This window comes from Xyrauchen texanus, chromosome 44, assembly GCF_025860055.1.
Source record: "Xyrauchen texanus isolate HMW12.3.18 chromosome 44, RBS_HiC_50CHRs, whole genome shotgun sequence".
In the NCBI taxonomy this organism is placed as follows: domain Eukaryota; kingdom Metazoa; phylum Chordata; class Actinopteri; order Cypriniformes; family Catostomidae; genus Xyrauchen; species Xyrauchen texanus.
Window position 1 is genome coordinate 30,982,791 of NC_068319.1, and position 19,332 is coordinate 31,002,122.

The window sequence follows — 19,332 nt, forward strand, 5'->3', positions numbered from 1 at the left end:
TGCACTGAAATGCACATCGCCAGAAATGCATCCATACAGCGCATGCTTTCATACACCAACAATTCAAAATAGTGCAGATGGTTGAAAGAACGTGTCCATGACATGTTTGTGCTCAAAACAACAAGAGGCAGCAGCTGAATGGTAGAGATGCAATTTCGATACTTCGGACACCACACCTTTTAAAAGCAGCCCGAGATATGTCAAAGACGTTTGTGCATGTTTAAATGCAAACATAATTTAAAATCATGTAGATGAGTCCCCTTTTGTGTTCAGGAATAGTGTAGTTTACAAACTGAAGCTCCAGTGGGCGGGGGTAGGCGTAGGCGTTAATGTTTTTTCGTGTAGAGGCGGTCATGAATTAATGAGCCCCCAAATGACGTAGAGTTGTTTGCGGAAGTAGAGAACGAGGCATTTTTTCAGATTGGATTCAATAAATGCTTTTATTGCACTGGGGATTGAGTTTTGAGTTCTGAAATTTACAGTATGTTTTATAGTAAAAATTCCTCTTATGTGTCAAAATATCAAGGAAAATTAGATTTCTCATGGCCATGATCCCAGAAAAGCAAAAATCTATTTTTGAGTGAGGCACTTACAATGGAAGTCAATGAGGTCAATTTCTGGAGGGTTTTAAGGTAGAAATATGAATCTTACAATTTTATAAAAGTACTAACATTAATTCAAAAGTTGTGTATTATTTGAGCTGTAAAGTTGTTTAAATCGTCGCTTTGGGTTTTACAGCATTACATCATCATGACAATGAAGTTGTAAAGTTGGACATAACTTTACACATAAAAGGTTACTCTCAGAAAATGTAGTCTGTAGGCAGAAGTTACCCGAACTGAATTGAATTGTAGAAGGTTTTTACAAGCAACTTAATGTCTTTCATTCAGATGAATCAGTTTCATCAGTTTCATTAGTTGGATTAGGTCATATGAATGTACCATAGTAGATTTAACTTCGTCAAACTCTATACTATGGTTCATTTTTTTTTCATTTATTTTGGTCCAACTTAATTTATTTTGTAAGGATAAGTATATGCCAGGTGAGCAAGTGTAAGGACAGTGAAACTCTTGCATTTTCAATTTAATAGCAACTGCTTATAGAGCTAAGCAGCAGTTGAATCAAGTACCACTTGAAAGTGAACTTCCATCCTCAACCTAAGCACAAGCACAGTGGTAACCCTCAAAAGTCCAGCATAACAGACACTCTTTTTAAATAGCAATTTAACATTAAACATGAAAAAATCTCCTTCTTTACTCATCTTGCTCAAAAATACATAAAATAACACTTACTGTAATTTCAACATCTGTGTCCCTATCCAGCCCAATGGAAAGCATGCTGGGAAATTGAAATTCCCTCTCCAGTTTCATCAATACTGCATTAACACCACAAAAAGTATTCATGTAGTCCCAACTCAAATGGATTAAGTAAACTTCCATTTTACAAATGTAAATGAATAGAACACAATGAAATCAAGTTGTTCCAGAATTGAGTTGAATTAAGCAACTTGAACAAGCAGTAAACATTTTTTTTGGGGGGGGGGGGTGAAACAATGTTATCACTGTAAAATCATGTTAACACACATAATGTTTATGTCTTGTGTCTATACTTTTGAAACAGTATTTGAATGTTTACAGATTAAACCCCATTGACTTCCATTGGAAGTGTCTCACTGGAACACACATTTGTGCTTTAATAAAGATCATTTTAGAATGATTTCAGAAATAAATAATCAAGGTGAAAATCACCAGAAACATATGAAAGTGTTTCTTTAACATTCTTCAACGTGCACTTTCAGTCCTGTGTATTTCTAGAAAGTAAAATCCTGTTTAAAGGAATATTTCAGGTTTAATACAAGTGAAGCTCAATGGACAGCATTTGTGTCATAATGTTGATTAGCACAAAAATACATTTCGTCTTGTTCCTCCTTTTCTTTACAAATTACAAACTGAAACTAGTTATTGCAGTACTGTATAACTCTAGCAGTACAGTTTTGCTGGCGTGTATATGTTGAGTTATTTATTATTAGCATTGTTTCAGTACTCTTTCATTCTTTCCACTTCATATTTATTAGGAATGAATTTGACATGGTTCTGCTTCCTCTGTGATTTCAAACTGCACTGAACTGAAAGAGTTTTGATGTGTCAGTGTGAGTGAAGCTTTGTGAATGGTATACTCACTGGACTCTCACACTTATCGTCAGATGAATCTCTGTTGTAACTTTCATTTTGTGTATACAGATAAATGCAGCATCAGCAGCACACTCTACTTTAGCAAAATAATGATAATGTGTGAGTAAACATGCATCTCACCCACGCGCATCAGCGATCACTGTAGTCTGATCACGCTACATTACTTCATCAGACACAATCGCCCAGCTGCTGTTATTTATAGCTGCAGTGGAGCATCAGACCGCAGCCTGCAGCCTCCTGATGGAGGTAAATAAAGCACATCTTTAGCTCTCTCGCTTCATTCACACGTGTGTGCTGCTCCAGCCCCTCCTCTCGTCCGCCCGGTCCGCAGATGGACTGAGAGGCAGGAGTTGATGGTAGCGACTGCAGTGATGAGACTAATGAATGAGCGCTAACAGTGTCCCAGCACACGTGCAGCCGTCTCAATGTAGGTCAGAGCATAGCGTCCGGCCGTACAGTACGACCCATCAGGATTTCATCCGCTGACTCTCATGGGCTCCATAGTGTCCGGATGCATCTCTCAGCCTGGCCTGTCCGATGCAGAGCACTTGTCCGTACAGTAAGTCTGACCTTCAGCTTGCATGACATGCTTCTCGTGGCGATTCACGCAGATGCCTGCTGCTCCCGTCCGTCCGTGTGTGTGTGTGTGTGTGTGTGGACTGCAGTGACGTCTCAGAACAGCAGCGGCAGCAAGGCTCGGGTCTGTTCACTCTGAACGTCCTCTAAAGCTGAAAGGTTGATGTTGTGTAATCCCCCCCCCCCCCTTTACTCCAGTGGGCTGTTCCTCAAACACATTACAAATGATAATAAATGTAACCATCAGTGATAAATGTTCTTATTATAATAACGTAATGAAATATATGCTGCCCTCAGGTCTTTGTATTATCTCATAATATTTGGCTTAATCCAGATCATTTTAACTATGATAGCAATTAACTTCAGTTGATTTATTATATATATAAAGAACTACTGAACTATTCTGTCTTGCAAGTCATTCAATGATATATTGTTGGACAGAGTTTTTTGTACTTCATCAGCACCAAATGTGGCCAGAATTGAGGAGATCTGTATAGATACACTTTATTTTTTTAAAGTGTGTAATCCAATCAAATAGCTGAGCATGACTCTAACATGTTATTTTGTTTCCTTTTTTAAAAAAGAACTTGAATGAGTTTACACAAACATTTTAATCTATTTAAAGTTCCCCCAAGAACCTGCTGTATATACAGAAATCGCTGTTCCAAAGGAGCTGTAAGTGATTTTAGCCGTTCTTCCACAAGACTGGGCTGTTAAGTTAGACAGGTCCCCTTTGTTCAAAACACCACCCTCCAAAGAACACTCATTGAACACATTGAGACCGTCACAGAACAGTAGAGCAGCAGTGCATCTTGTCACGGTTGTCAAACACAACAGTAGCAAAATAGCACCCTCATCCTACAACTGTACCTCTGTGCATTTTTACAAAACAATTCCTGAGCAAAACAGTGATCTGATGACAAAAGTTAAGTGGCAAAATATTAGTTTCGGCCAATAGTTATTTGTTAAAATCAGTACTGGCCAAAAAACATTAAGTCAGTGCATACTTGACAAAGTCAATATACTGTTATTACCCCAACCACAGAATGTCTGACAATGTCCTAGCAATAATTCTGAATTCAAATACCTTGATATGAACGCTTTGTAATGCACATTTAACATGATGTCAATTTCACACCTTACATAATGTACACATGCAGCCCAATATTTAGACATTTATGTGCATTGTCCACACACGTGCCTTGTGTTGAATGTCCTAAAGAGAATCACAAAGAAGTCGAGTTGCACATTCGTTGAATGTCCGTTTGGGAATGTGGTCAACTGAGTAAACTTTGAAAGGTTTAGCAGATTAGATACACAGACTACACCAACATGCTCTCAAGACACTCACTCTTTGCCACCTACTGGTGTAAATATGTAATGTCAGCTGGATGAATCAAGATATCCACCTCTCGCTCTCTGTACTGTGACATGAACACAAGCAGAGTGATACAAACAATAAAACATCCTAGTGCTGTTAGACTCTTATATCAGCACACCTGGAACGCCTCACATCCAGTCACTTTTAAATCCATCATCTGCAGTTATCCATAGACTTTAAAGGCTGCAGTATTTCACAGCGAACACTAAATGCACTGAAGTGTCAGTGAGCATTTATGATCTGAATAAGCAGTGGTGCATTTGTTCTGCCCAGTTGTTCAGATTTTTTTCTTCCCCCACAACAAAAATGATTGCAATATTAATTTTTTTGCCACATATTTTTTAAATGTGTCTAAAAAATTGTAATAATAGTTTTCAACTTAAATTTGTATTCTTTAAAAAAAATACAACTAATAACTTGTTTTGTGAACTTGGTTTTTAATTTGCAATAATGGAAATGACACAACTATAACATCTTGACTGCTATAACAGTCCAAAGCAATGCTGAAACTACATTACTGACACAGTATTGGTGCAGTAGGGCAAGTTGTGATTTTGTCAACTGGTCTGAATCTCTCTCACACTGACCCATCCTGCACTTTATTATTATTAATGTGATTGTCAGTTCTGCTGATGAAAGCAGTGATCCATGCGTTATGCTGCGTGTGAGGTGTTACTGTTTACTTCCACATGACCACACGCTCAGAGGTAAACACGTGTCACGTGACGGGCATCTCTCCGCTGGTCTACAGGAAGTGTTTGTGACGGTGCTGGAAGATTGAGTCAGCACTGGAGGCCAATGCTAGGCGTCTGTCTGCACGCTGTCCCGCACACACCCCCATCACATTATAGAGACTCTCAGAAAATGTTTTCCTCATTAAAAGTTTTAAACATGGAAAAGAACAATATTTTATTGTTTAAAAATAGGTGTATGCATACTGACATGAGACTCCAATCACAACAGTCTTCTGATAAAAGCTGTTTCATTATTCAGTACATGGAGCGGGTCGCCTCATGGGAGTTGCCATGTTGAGATCACATGATGAGCCGATAATCACTCTGTTGTTTGAGAGGATCACAGAATAAATTAATCAATGCATTACTTCAAATAAACAGTTCACCCAATAATGAAAATTCTGTCATCATTTACTCACCCTTGTACACGTTTCTTTCTTATGTGGAACACTAAAGGTGATGGTCAGTCTTCTCAAAAAAATGGCAGTGGATAGTGCCTAGAGCTGGGCGAAATGTTTATATCTCAATGGACATGCATTATATCTCAATATTTTCCAGCATATTGATGATATTCAATATGTATCTTGATCATTTTATATTTGGTCTGAAATGGCTCAAAAGTGATTGTTTTCTAAATCAACCAAAGGAACAATATTTCATACAAATTTGTGGCTATTTTATAATTTTCCTTTATTTGCACTGTTATATTTATACTTTAAATACAATGCTACATAGTAGCTTAACAATAATAAAATAAAAACATTGTTTACCTTTAAACATTTTTATACAAATACATTTGTGAATGAACAAGGTTTGCAAAAACGTATTTTTGGAGCCCAGTTAAATATTGCATAATACAAATGTATTACTGTGAGACCCAGTCATTATTATAATATATGCAACACTTAGTTCCATTCCCTGATTGGATGAGAGACAATTCATGAGAGCTGATGTCTCAGAACAGCAGTACTCGGACACTGTTACTGTTTGTGTAACTCTGCTTGTGTTTGCGGCATTCTAAACATAAGAGCACAAGAGATATGTATTTCATTTCAGTTAGCACTGCCAGTCAGCGAGCGGTTTCTTTGAAGGTATCAGTAATCACCTCTCGCTCCACGATCGCTCAGCTTACTACTACACTACAGCTGGGAAATACAGTTCAACTAAAAGTTTAAGCATTATGGCTTATCATAGCTGTGAGGCACAACAGATTAAGTAATCACACATAATCAAGGTGCTTACCTACCAGAGTTTCCTTGTTGGGAGCAGATGTAAACATTCAACATGGTGGAGGGGAGAACAAACAGGCTACCAATAAAAACATTCAGGGTGTACACCGCTCGGATGGTTATTTTGTTACACAGAGAAAATAGGATGTATTTGACCAGAATGACTTTATCTTCAGCAAACTGACTTAACACTAAAGATGAGGAATAGAGTTAAACAGAGGCCTGGGAGGCGCAACAGACACAGGTAATCACACACGCTCAATTGCTCTTGCTCTCCCTTTCTCTCTCTCAACCATACACACACACATCCTTGTTTCTCCAATAACTTGTTAGAAACAGCCCAAGCCGTCTTTACTAGTTCTAAAGTGACGTTTTCGAATTAGTAATGGAGGATTAGGCGCATCTGTTAATCTAGCAACGGCAGAGACTGATCAGTGGCATAAGAAAATAGTTCCATACACTAATGTGATTTTTTGTTACAGACTTTAGTTTTTCCTCGTTGTTTTATTAACTTTTTTAGTTGAACTGTTGTATATAAGCAATATCATTTACATTTGCATTTATGCATTTGGCAGACGCTTTTATCCAAAGCGACTTACAGTGCACTTATTACAGGGACAATCCCCCCGGAGCAACCTGGAGTTAAGTGTCTTACTCAAGGACACAATGGTGGTGACTGTGGGGATCGAACCAGCAACCTTCTGATTAACAGTTATGTGCTTTAGCCAACTACATCACCACCACTCCGTTAATATCACACTCGCAATCGTGCTGTATGGCCCTAAATGAGCACAGCTATGATTACCCATGACACCTCCGTGCTGATGTAGGGCCATACAGCACGATTGCGAGTGTGATATTGCTTAAATAACACTGAACTATCATTATTATTTTGATGATTAGATTTGCTATAAACTTCTCTTGCTGTATGTATTTTACAGTTTACAATGATCTACATCTGGTGAAATGCTGTCATCTCCTCCTTTTCTGTTATACTCTGCCAAATTTGTAGATTTGTATAATAACTGTGTATCTCTCAAAGCTCTTATGAATGTGCATTGGGCTGCAGGATTTACACTGAAAAATAATGATACATTCTGAATAAAAAATATTATTTTGTGTTTTGCATAAGAAAGAATTTGGAACTAAATGAGAGTGAGTAAATTATGACAAAATGTACATTTTTGGGTGAACTATAAACACTCCAAACCCACACTGTGTACTTCTATTGTAAGTGCCTTTTTGTATGCGTGACCAGATTCCTGCTTGTGGAAAACGGGACAGCCCCCTCCCAGCAAAAATGTAATTGACGTGTCCTTACCTAGGCGCAGATAGTAGTAGAGGGGGCATCCGGATCTGTAACTGTTGTCACCTTGTACTTTCTGGTGGCAGCAATTTTTCTCAGTGTACACTTGTCTTTCAAGATTTTATTGTAATCCAGAGCAATCCAGTCCAAAATTAAGAACTATGAAAAGTATTGCCTTCATGACTTCTCCACCGAGTCGAGATTTATCCGGTGTCCATGCTGTGTTCATTAATGAGAACACACGCTCAGATGCAGATGTCACAGGCAGTTGCTCTCCAGCTCACGAAAAACATCTGTCCATCTCTCAGACATGGCCGTCTTGTTCATGTTCCACTCAGTAATGTGACGAGTGACAGTTTTATTGTGGAAGCCCACTCATCAAAGAGAGCGAAACTGAGAGCGAAGATTCTGGAGTAGAAGTGTTCGAGACTGCTCTGAATGTCTTTCCACACTGGGATGTCTCTCAGTTGGGCCCACTCAAGTTTTTCTGTGTTCTCCAATGAGTGGCTCTAATTTTGGAGGTAATCCACCAATGCTGAATAAAAGTTTCAGCTTCCACCAGGGCATCCAACTGCTTTTTAATGTCAGAGGGTATGAATGATTCCTGCAGCCTGGCCTGCAAGACTTTTCTCAGGTCATGAAAGTGCAAAGCTATGACTGCACAACAGAATGATTAGCACAAAGTCCTTCACTTGCATGCACCTGGTCAGATTCTGAACTTTGCTTCATCGCTAACACTTGGTGTGGCACACTTACTTTTAGCAGCATCACATGTGTTGTAGGTGCGGCCTCCATCGGTGATGGAAAAGCACAACGCACTTTAGTAGGCTCTGTCTGTGATTCCTTTTTTACAAATGTAACTCTTGTTGAAGATCCTCATTAAATGTACATGCACGCTTCCTTGACATTTTTCTTGCTGCAATTTAATTTGTGTGCTCTTTCAAACTGAATCTTCAATCAGTTCACTAACTGCACAACTATTGATAGGGGATTGTGATAGTTTAATCCAATCATGTACTTCAAATAACATGGTGTGATTTTATTGGTTTTACAAGCTGTATATTTGGCTACCTTTGATTAAAATACTCACCTGACTGAGAAAGCCGCATATGCGTTAGAGAAAATTTAAGAGAGGGGAAATACGGGACAAAACACGATTATTTCAGAATAAGTCGGGACACTAGAGAAATTGCTTGAATCCCAGGAAAAATGGGATGTCTGGCCACCCTATTTTTAGAATGCCTGTTTTTAAACTTTATATATATATAAAAAAACAAGGGACAAAATATTTTTTTGTTTTATTCAGCATTATGCAACAACTGCAGTTGACTTGTATTAAACCCATTATCTTAAAAAATAATTCTAGTACTGTTAAATACTAACAGCCAATATCTACTGTAAATAAAAACGCTGATTGCTGATGTAAGCGACTGCGATTGAATTGATCAGAAAACACTTTGATAATCTACTGTCCTGAGTATGAATGTGTGTGTGTGTGTTGGCTGACTCTAGCAAGTTATTGCTTATCGGCTTCACATTTCACTGGTGTGACCTTCTGCTCAAGGCCGAGTGCTTTACATCAGACAGCACAGACACAACAGCCTTAGATATCTGCACACATCCTTCTCAATAGACAGAAAAATGACATTACTGGGCTGTTAACTTGGCCAGCATCTGCAAAGATCTTCCCTGTGCCTTCAGGCCAGGTCTCCCACCTTCCTCTGTCTGCTCTGTGCGCATTTAGAGGGAATCTCAGTACACTTTTTAAATGAAAAAAAATCACAGTTCATTCAACAGTGCGGTGACATCACGGCAGTATTTTTAAAAGTTACGGGTCAAAAGCCTCATTGTTTGGCGACCATATGTATCCTCAGTCAATTTAGGTGAGCATATGCAAAATCCTTAGAAAGATAGGTGGCCGTACTACATAGCGGATACGCTAGACTACACTACTGATCCTTCTTGAGGCAGTGTTATTATCAGTAACAAAAGTTCTTACATAATTTTTGCTGTGTTTCTTATGTCTTCAGATGGTATCGATTCAGAAGCTACATATATGTCCTTTTTGGAACTTGAAGTTTTTGGACCACACTGACTTAGATTATTTGGACAAAAACACGCTATATCCATCTAAAAATCTTTGTTTGTGTTCCACAGAATAAAGAAAGTCTGCATGAGTGTGAGTAAATGATGAGGGAATTATAAATTATTCCTTTAACCACAAAGATTAATAAATGCTGGTAAAGGGGGGCCTGGGTACCTCAGCGAGTAAAGACGCTGGCTATCACCCCTGGAGTCTCAAGTTCGAATCAGTGCTGAGTGACTCCAGCCAAGTCTCCTAAGCAACCAAATTGGCCCGGTTGCTAGGGAGGGTAGACCTAGGGGTAACCTCCTCGTGGTCGCTATAATGTAGTTCTCGCTCTCCGTGGGGCATGTGTTGAGTTGTGCGTGGATGCCGTGGAGACTAGCGTGAAACCTCACGCACTATGTCTCCACGGTAACGCAATCAACAAGCCACGTGATACGATGCGTGGATTGACGTTCTCAGATGCGTAGGCAACTGAGATTCGTCCTCCGCCACCCGGATTGAGGCAGGTCACTCTGCCACCATGAGGACTTAGAGCGCATTGGGAATTGAGCATTCCAAATTGGGGAGAAAAAAAAAATGCTGTTAAAATATTGTTCATTTGTGATTCATGTTAACTAATATATTTATCTATAAACCTATCCAGGAGCCAGCGGCTGCGTGTCTGTTGCACACGGTGCCCCAGCCCGAGTGGGAGGCGTCTGTAGTAACTACAATGCATCTGAACACCTGCTGTAGGGGGACAGCCCTTAGAAAACAGAGGTCTGTCCAAGGGCTAAATAAGTGACGGCAGGTAGGGGTGAGGGTCACACGGTATGCGCCGTGGCGCCATGCCCATCTCGGGAATCAAGTCTGAAGCCAGTGCTGAAGTGGTCTCATATGCATCAACTCGAGCGGCGCGACCATCACTGAAGATGCCATATGCCCCAGGAGCCTCTGAAAATGTTTGGCTGAGGTGCCTGAGCACAAGGTCCCAGTGCACAGAGCAACTGTTGAGAGTGTGCTAGGATTAGCCAATCATCGAGGTAGTTGAGTATGCGAATGCCCACTTCCCTTAAAGGGGCAAGAGCTGCCTCTGTGACCTTCGTGAAGACACGAAGGGGACAGGGACAGACCGAAGGGGAGGACCTTGTACTGATACATAGAAACGGTCTGTGACGGGGTAATATTGAGACTTGAAAGTACGTGTCCTTCAGGTCTACTGCCGCAAACCAATCTTGATGCCGGATGCATGTCAGAATACCTTTCTGCATCAGCATCTTGAACGGGAGTCTGTGTAATGCCCGGTTCAGAACTCGCAGGTCCAAGATTGGCGGCAACCCACTGCCTTTCTTAGGTACGATGAAGTAAGGGTTGAAGAATCCTTTCTCCATCTCGGCTGGAGGGAAAGCCTCTATCGCGTCCTTGCGCAGAAGGGTTGTGATCTCCTCATGCAGGGTGGAGGCATTTTCGCCCTGCACTGAGGTGAAGCGGGGCAGGCGCCTGGCGAACTGAGTCATGTAGCTGAGTCGGATGGTCCTGGCCAGCCACCGTGACGGGATGGAAAGCGTAAGCAATGCATCCAAGCTCTGGGCGAGGGGTCCTAAGGGGACAATCACATGTGACATACCTGGAGGTGAGGCCTTGTGGTGGGGGGAGCAGTCGACGTCACGTCGGAGAGCGTTGTTTTGTCCCGAGGTGGTTGTTCTGAGGAGAGGCTCGAAGCACTTACCTTGCTCTGCATACTGGGCTTGGGGCGGGTAGGCATCTGAGGAGGGGGCTCTGTAGTTAAGACCTCTAGACTCGTCACCACCTGCCGGCCTGAGTTGGTTAGTGAGACGGGGGGTGTCCACTTCCTGAGGGGAGCTCTACGCTGGGGCTGAGAGCTTGGCCCGGGCTGGGGCGGAGCTGTCTGGGGTTTCTCCGCCGTAGGGGGATGCCCTCGTGTGTAGGTGTGGCAAGATGTGTTGAATGGCCGTCTGTTTCTTCACCACTAAGAACCGCTGGGCAAAGTCCTCAACGGTGTCGCCGAATAGGCCGATATGGGAGATGGGGGAGTTGAGAAAGTGAGCCTTGTCGAAGTCCCACATTTCGACCAGATTCAGCCACAGGTGCCATTCCTGGACCACGAGGGTGGCCATCGCCTGTCCGAGTGCGTGCGCTGTGACCTTTGTGGCCTGGAGGGTGAGGTCGTTTGCTGAGCGCAGGTCCTGCAGCACATAAGGATCAGGTGCAGCGCAACCACCTTATCCACCTGGGGGAGCTCTGTGTTCTCGTGAACCACTCCACCATCAAGGGTAGTGAGAGCGGACGAGGGAGAAAGCCGGTTTCGGGCACTGAAAGGTGTCCTCTGGGAAGAAAGGGACCTGTGAGTGGCGCCTCGAACTCAGGAACCAATCATCCAGCCGCGAGTGCTGAGGGGAGGACAGAGGGTTCCAATTCAGCCCCACACTCGCAGCGGCCTGGGCAAGCATAGCACACAGCTCGGCATTGGCCTCAGACTGGGCCGGCACACCCGAAGGCGCTAGCCCATTCGAGTCCTCAGCGGTGGAGTCCACCAAGACGATGCAGGGACTAAACTCTCATCCAGCTCGGGGGCTCCAAAAGTGACATCAGACTGGCCGTAAGGCGAGCTGGTCTTATCTCAGGACCGGATGGGGGCAGACGAGCATGCTGGGGAATGGGTGGTCTGCAGGGATTTACCTGATGAAACCGCACCTGTTAAATTCCCAAAATGGCCTCCAGCGCCAGCCACGTTGGCCCTATACCGGTGTGTAGGAGGCGCGAGTGGCTTTCCCCCAGAAGAAGGAAAGCTGTGACCGCAATGTTGCCATGGTCATGTTCTCGCAGTGAGGACATGAACCATCCACAAACATTGCCTCAGTGTGATCTCTGCCCAGATACATTAGGCAGCGCCCGTGGCCGTCAGAAGCGGAGAGTTAACGACCGCATCCAGAAATGACACAAAGACAGAAGGGCATCTTGAAAAAGATGCATCTTTAAAAAAAAGTTCAATGTCAATGTGCTTACTCTTTTAGAGAAATATATACTCTTTTTTTTATATATAGGGGGATATGTGGTATGCAACATTTAGAAGGGAACTGTTAAATAGCCCTCATTCTCACACCATTATATGTAAGGGTATTTGGTATGCTAAATTTAGGAGGGAATTTATGGTCTCGAAATATGTGAGCTATGAACTAAATGAAATTGTCCTTATTGTACATTATTAGGTAATGAAATGTATAATGGAATTAGTCGTGTTCGACAACCATTATAAATTAGATAAATGACAAATAACTAGATTATTATCTGAATAAATTCTCCACCATTAAAATTGTTATACAACGGCTCGTTGTATCTGCTCACAATTTCTACTGTAAGGAATTAGCTTTAATAAGTGAATTATGATTAATTCACTTATTGGAGTGATATTATTCTCATGGTTTATTGAAAATAATATCACACGTATTTAGGTACAGCTTTTAGGTACAGAGTGAAATCTTTTAGAAACAGGGATGAGATTATTTATCAAAATATGCCACAGTCAATCATCTTTGAATACAGACAAACTTTATTACTATTCTAAACATAAATCTAATCTAACACATATGTACATGAGACAGGTTGGTGAAAAGAGTGACAGAATGTGAAATAAGTTATCAATACAGTGAAAATGAACTATATGGAGTCTGTTGACAATGCCTTAAGAACCATTTATCCTTCTTTACCCTTACCCTTCTCAATTTGCTGTTGGATTACCCAAAGTATTTAGCAAAAACACCAGCACTTTGAGCACAATATTGGAGATGTACTTTCGTGTAGTGGTGTTTATTAGCGTTCTTTGTGTTGTTTGGTTCTTGGCTCTTGGTTGAAAGTTCATTCTGTCTATGATTTGGACCTCTGTAAGATTGGATATTTATTGTCTGTTTGAAGGATGAGGTTGGCTTTGAAGCGAGGCCTTCTCATGGACCATAGTGAGTGAGAGGCTTTCTCTGGACTTTGGGTCCCGAGCTTCCTTGGACCTCACATGGCATGGAACTGGTTCCGATGAGATCCAGAGAAGACCAAGAGGGAAGAGTTAGAGCGAAGTCTGAGCAGTCAGACGAGCAGAAGATGAAGCGCGTGAAGACAGAACATAAGAGACCGAAGAGAGCGTGTTCTTCAAGTCAAGTCAAGTCAAGTCAAGTGGTTTTTATTGTCGTTTCAACCATATACAGTTAGTACAGTACACAGCAAAACGAGACAACGTTCCTCCAGGACCATGGTGCTACATAAAAACAACAAAGGACCAACATAGGACCACATGAGACTACACAATGAAATAAAATACCTATATAAACTACCTATATATACCTATATAAAGTGCACGTGCAAACATGTGCAAAAAGTACATGACAGTACAACAAATTACTGACAATGAACAGGACAATAGACAGTGCAGCGCCGACCAGTACTCAGTAGTGCAAAAAGATGACAGTTTCTAAAAATGTAAACATAACATACTATGAGATAATGTTCTATGCACATAGCAGTTATTGAGGTAGCAGACAGTTATAAAGTGACAGTAATTAAAGTGCAACTCAGGACACGTGTGTGTCAAACCAGTCTCTGAGTATTGAGGAGTCTGATGGCTTGGGGAAGAAGCTGTTACACAGTCTGGCCGTGAGGGCCCGAATGCTTCGGTACCTCTTGCCAGGCGGGAGGAGGGTAAAGAGTTTGTGTGAGGGGTGTGTGGGGTCGATCCACAATGCTGGTTGCTTTCTTGGATACAGTGTTTTTTGTAAATGTCTTTGATGGAGGAAGAGAGACCCCAATGATCTTCTCAGCTGTCCTCACTATCCTCTGCAGGGCTTTGTGGTCGAAGCGGTGCAAGTCCCAAACCAGGCAGTGATGCAGCTGCTCAGGATGCTTTCAATAGTCCCTCTATATAATGTAGTGAGGATGGGGGTTGGGAGATGTGCTTTCCTCAGCCTTCGAAGAAAGTAGAGACGCTGCTGGGCTTTCTTGGTGATAGAGCTGGTGTTGAGGGACCAGGTGAGGTTCTCCGCCAGGTGAACACCAAGGAATTTGGTGCTCTTGGCGATCTCCACAGAGGAGCCGTCGATGTTCAGCGAGTGTGTTCACCTTGTGCTCTCCTAAAGTCAACAACCATCTCTTTTGTTTTGTCGACATTCAGGGACAGGTTGTTGGCTCTACACCAGTTCATCAGCAGCTGCACCTCCTCTCTGTATGCTGACTCATTGTTCTTGCTGATGAGACCCACCGCGGTCGTGTCATCGGCAAACTTGATGATGTGATTCGAGCTGTGCATTGCTGCACAGTCGTGAGTCAGCAGAGTGAACAGCAGTGGACTGAGCACACAGCCCTGGGGGCCCCAGTGCTCAGTGTGGTGGTGGTGGAGATGCTGTTCCGATCCGGACTGACTGAGGTCGCCCAGTCAGGAAGTCCAGGATCCAGTTGCAGAGGAGGTGTCCAGGCCCAGCAGATTCAGCTTTCCAATCAGGTGCTGGGGAATGATTGTGTTGATTGCTGAGCTGAAATCTATGAACAGCATTCGAGCGTATGAGTCCTTATTGTCTATGTGGGTGAGGGCCAGATGGAGGGTTGTGGTGATGGCATCGATCCGTTGAGCGGTTTGAGCGATCACGCAAACTGCAGTGGGTCTAGTGTGGGGGCAGCTGGGTCTTAATCTGCCTCATGGCGAGCCTCTCGAAGCACTTCATGATGATGGGTGTAAGTCGCGACGGGGACGGTAGTCGTTGAGGCAGGACACTGAAGACTTCTTTGGCATGGGGATGATGGTGGTGGCCTTGAAGCGCGTTGGAACAACGGCTGCTCAGAGAGATGTTGAAGATGTCGGTAAGAACATCTGCTAGCTGGTCTGCACATCCTCTGAGCACTCTGCCAGGAATGTTGTCTGGTCCAGCAGCCTTCCGTGGGTTGACTCTACGTAGAGTTTTCCTCACATCTGCTGTGGTAAGACAGAGCACCTGGTGGATTGGGAGGAGGGTGGACTTCCTCGCCATCACGTCGTTCTGCACTTCAAACCGAGCGTAGAAGTCGTTCAGCGCATCTGGAAGGGAGGCATCTTTGTCACAGGCAACTGATGTTGTCCTGTAGTTGGTGATGGCCTGGATGCCCTGCCACATGATTCTCTGGGCGTGTGCGCGCTTTGCCTCTCTGATTGCCCGTGACAGTTTGGCCCTAGCTGTTCTTAGGGCTGCCTTATCGCCTGCTCTGAAGGCGGAGTCTCGGGACCTCAGCAGCGTCGCACCTCCGCAGTCATCCACGGCTTCTGGTTGGGCGTGTGGTGATGGTCTTGGAGAAAGTGACATCATCAATGCACTTGCTGATGTAGCTGGTCACTGATGCTGTGTATTCCTCCAAGTTGGTAGAATACGCCATATGTTGCAGCCTCCCTGAACATGTGCCAGTCAGTACACTCAAAACAGTCCTGAAGAGCAGAGATGGCTCCTGCTGGCCAGGTTTTCACCTGCTTCTGAAGCGGTTTTGTGCGTCTGACGGCGGTCTGTATGCTGGAATTAACATAACAGAGATGTGGTCTGAGTAGCGAGGTGGGGGCGGGGCTCCGACCGATGCAGCGCCTGGGATGTTTGTGTAAACAAGATCAAGCGCGTTAAGCCCCTCTCGTTGCAAAGACCACATACTGATGGAATTTAGGGAGCACTGTCTTGAGATTTGCGTGGTTGAAATCTCCGGCGACAATAAACAGTCCGTCGGGGTGAGCGTTCTGCAGTTAAGCTCATAGCCCCATACAGTTCACAGAAGCTTCCTTAGCGTTAAGCTGGGGAATGTAAACTCGGTTATGCAAACAGTGGTGAATTCCGTGGTAGATAAAAAGGTCTGCATCTAACAGTCACAAGCTCCAACAGCGATGAACAGTAACTAGAGACTAGCATAGAGTTCTTGCACCATTCCGTGTTGATGTAAACACACAAGCCACCACCGCGAGTCTTACCGCAGAGAGCTGTATTTCTGTCGGCACGAAACGAGGCGAGCCCGTCTAGCTGAATGCCGGCATCCGGAACTCTGTCGCTGAGCCATGTTTCCGTGAAAACAAAAACTCACGCTGCGTAGCCTGCTGGAGTCGGATATAGTCCAGTTTATTGTCCAGGGAGCAAACATTTGAGAGCAGGATAGACGGGAGAGCCGGCCGGCTAGGGTTTGTTTTTAGCCTAGCATGGACCCCGCCCTCTTTCCGCGCTTCCGCTTTCTGCACACGCTTACGGCGTCCTCTCCCCCGGCCACCGGCATCAGGCGGCGCCGAGGGCTAGAGGCCTGGTCTCCGCAGCAAGCCGAGTACGCGTAGCGCCTCCTGCAGGTCATCATGCAGCTTGGTTTTTGCATGAGTCTTATATTTCAGTAGTGTCTGGCGATGGTAGACACGAACACCGGTTGCTCCGATGTCCATGTGTTGCAAAAGTTGGGCTTTTTTAACAAAAATAGCACCATTGTGGATCCGGAGTGGCCGCTGCGTGCTACCGCGCCGCCATCTTGGATCAAGTTCTTCCTGTTTGGAAACATTTGAACTGAAATTGGCTGCATCCCCAAAGGTATCCTGCGCTAATAAGAAATGGCTTTTCAGAGTCACATGGTCAACTGGGCTGGCTTATTGTCAAAACAATAATATGGATGATCACAAGAGACCTTTTCTAAACAAAATTAACTCTCATGGTTAATTCAGGTTTTTCTGTTTTTCTACTGTTTCATCTGCGTGTATTTTACCTGTTGCTGCTGGCGCCTTTCTCGAGTCTGCGTTTATAGCCTGATAGTTTTTTAGCGTCGCTTATATATCTGTGTTCAGCCTTTAACCCTTAACATCTGCCATTTTTCAGCGCGCATCAGGTTCCCCCCGCATTATTCTCTTATTGCGATTCAACTGCGCGCATATTCCATGGGCATCAGCTTTCTATTTTTATCACGATTAAACTATGTGCATTTTTCAGCACGCACCCATTTCATCTCCTCGGATTGCATCGATCTCAAAGCACCGCTTATTAAGAACAACCAACAACAAACAATTGCATGAGGGATTCACATCAATATCTTCTTCTTCTTGTTAATGGCCGTTCACTCTTTAGGAGTATTACCGCCACCTACTGTATAGCTTACATGGGTGATGCATCTGTATTTTACACATCAATCTCAAACCCTCACCGCTCAGGAACAACTGCGTATGAAATTGAGATATAAGAAATATTTATATTTTTTATATAAAATGTTTATATTCTGACAAAGTTTTGCTTATATTGTCCACCCATACTAGTACCTATTGTCAGGTACACACAGAATCTGCACCCACAGAATTATTTTGAAACCCACCAATTAAAGTAGTACACATGTCCTATAATTTGCGTATTTAATAAATTTTTTAGCTAATTTGCTTTCATCTGTCAATAAGGGTGTATCGATTTTAGATCTGTTTTCCTGGTTTTAAATCCATTCCAAAGAATTCCACAGATTCCCATTAACATCAGTGGAGAATAATTTATTTTCTTCTAAAAAATATCATGAACTTTTCTCTCTTTTTTGTATTGTTTGCCCTGTCGCTCAATAGATGGCAGTGTTGCGCTGTCCTACGTGTTGTGATTACAGTAAAGTCATGCTGTAAATATGGGAACATATGAACAATAAAGATAGACTCTTCACCTTAAAAACTGCCTCAATATTAAATGAATATTGTCATGGTCATACATCTGCACCTGTGTTCAACGCTCTGAATACATGCTCTTGATGTTTAGATAAGAGTTGATCTAACACTCTTTCTTTAATCAGACTCATTCCATCAGTCCTGTGTCTCTTGATTAGTTTAATGTATATCTCTTCTGCACACTGTACTTGATGCCACAGCAAAGGTTTGTCTGTATTATACTGCAGTGGCTGATGGGTCTGAAATTAAACAGATTGGACTCACAGTTCTCAGATGTTGTTATAGTTGTAACAACAGGAGATCTTTTGATTTGTCTGAGCAGTTTCATGTGCAGTTTTGGGTTTTTATCTAGGTGTTTCTTAAAAAGCAGCGCAGTGGTCAAAGCTGTCTGTGTAAATGTGTATATGGCTGAAGCAGAAGTCTTATAATGAGGATGAATTTAAACAGGCTTTTACTGTGCAAACTGTTCTTATGGCTAAAGCACAGCACTTTGTCAGCACACTAATTAATGTACCACCCATAAAAAAAATCTAGATCAACTAGTTTGTTGTTGGCCGACAAGTTGACCAATCCACCATCTATCCAACTATTCCTCATTTAATTTCTGTGTTGGGCCTCATGTACTCGGTAGGCCTACATACAGTCATAAAGCCTGACTGCGGCCTGTAGGAACACACAAAGCCTGATAACATAAATGGCGGCAAAATCAAACAAAGGGAGTCCAAAACAGACTACAGATCCCATCAAGCCTTGCTTACTTTACACCTATGTGTGAAATTCTGAAGGATCGAACTCTCAACTCCAATTGGATGAAACGCACGACAGAACGCTTCCCTCAACCATAAAGTCATCTTGGAGTATAAAACCTTGGAGATCCTTCTAAGCCTTGCTTCCAGAGATGGTATGAGCCGTGTCTAGTTGCAGCCCTGCTGCTCCCAGGTGTAGCATCATTACCCAAGGAAGTAACAGGCATACCTGAACTTTGGCCATACAGTAATAATAATACTCAAAGGAATTACTGTAACTTACTGTTACCACGAATTAGATTTGCTGTTTTGTCATCTAACCACATTGGGCTGTTTGTGCATTTCCGTCATCGAGGGTGAGATGATGGAAATGACTGATTTTATCCATTAAAGAACCAATGACCGCGGCAGACGGATTACTAGCCATCT

General features: G+C 43.0%; 1 protein-coding gene across 3 annotated transcripts in view; it reads left to right on the forward strand.

Moving 5' to 3' along the window:
* LOC127637033 (PH and SEC7 domain-containing protein 3-like) overlaps positions 1-19,332 on the forward strand; it is a 162,916-nt gene that overhangs the window by 56,842 nt on the left and 86,742 nt on the right. Inside the window, exon 1 of one of the 3 annotated variants that reach the window (XM_052117881.1) lies at positions 2,499-2,751. The exons of the other annotated variants lie outside the window; for them this stretch is intronic. Within the exon in view, the coding sequence (XP_051973841.1) occupies positions 2,684-2,751 (68 nt within the window). The 5' untranslated portion in view covers positions 2,499-2,683. Of the gene's footprint in view, positions 1-2,498; positions 2,752-19,332 lie in introns of those variants that run through there. 3 annotated transcript variants of the gene reach the window in all.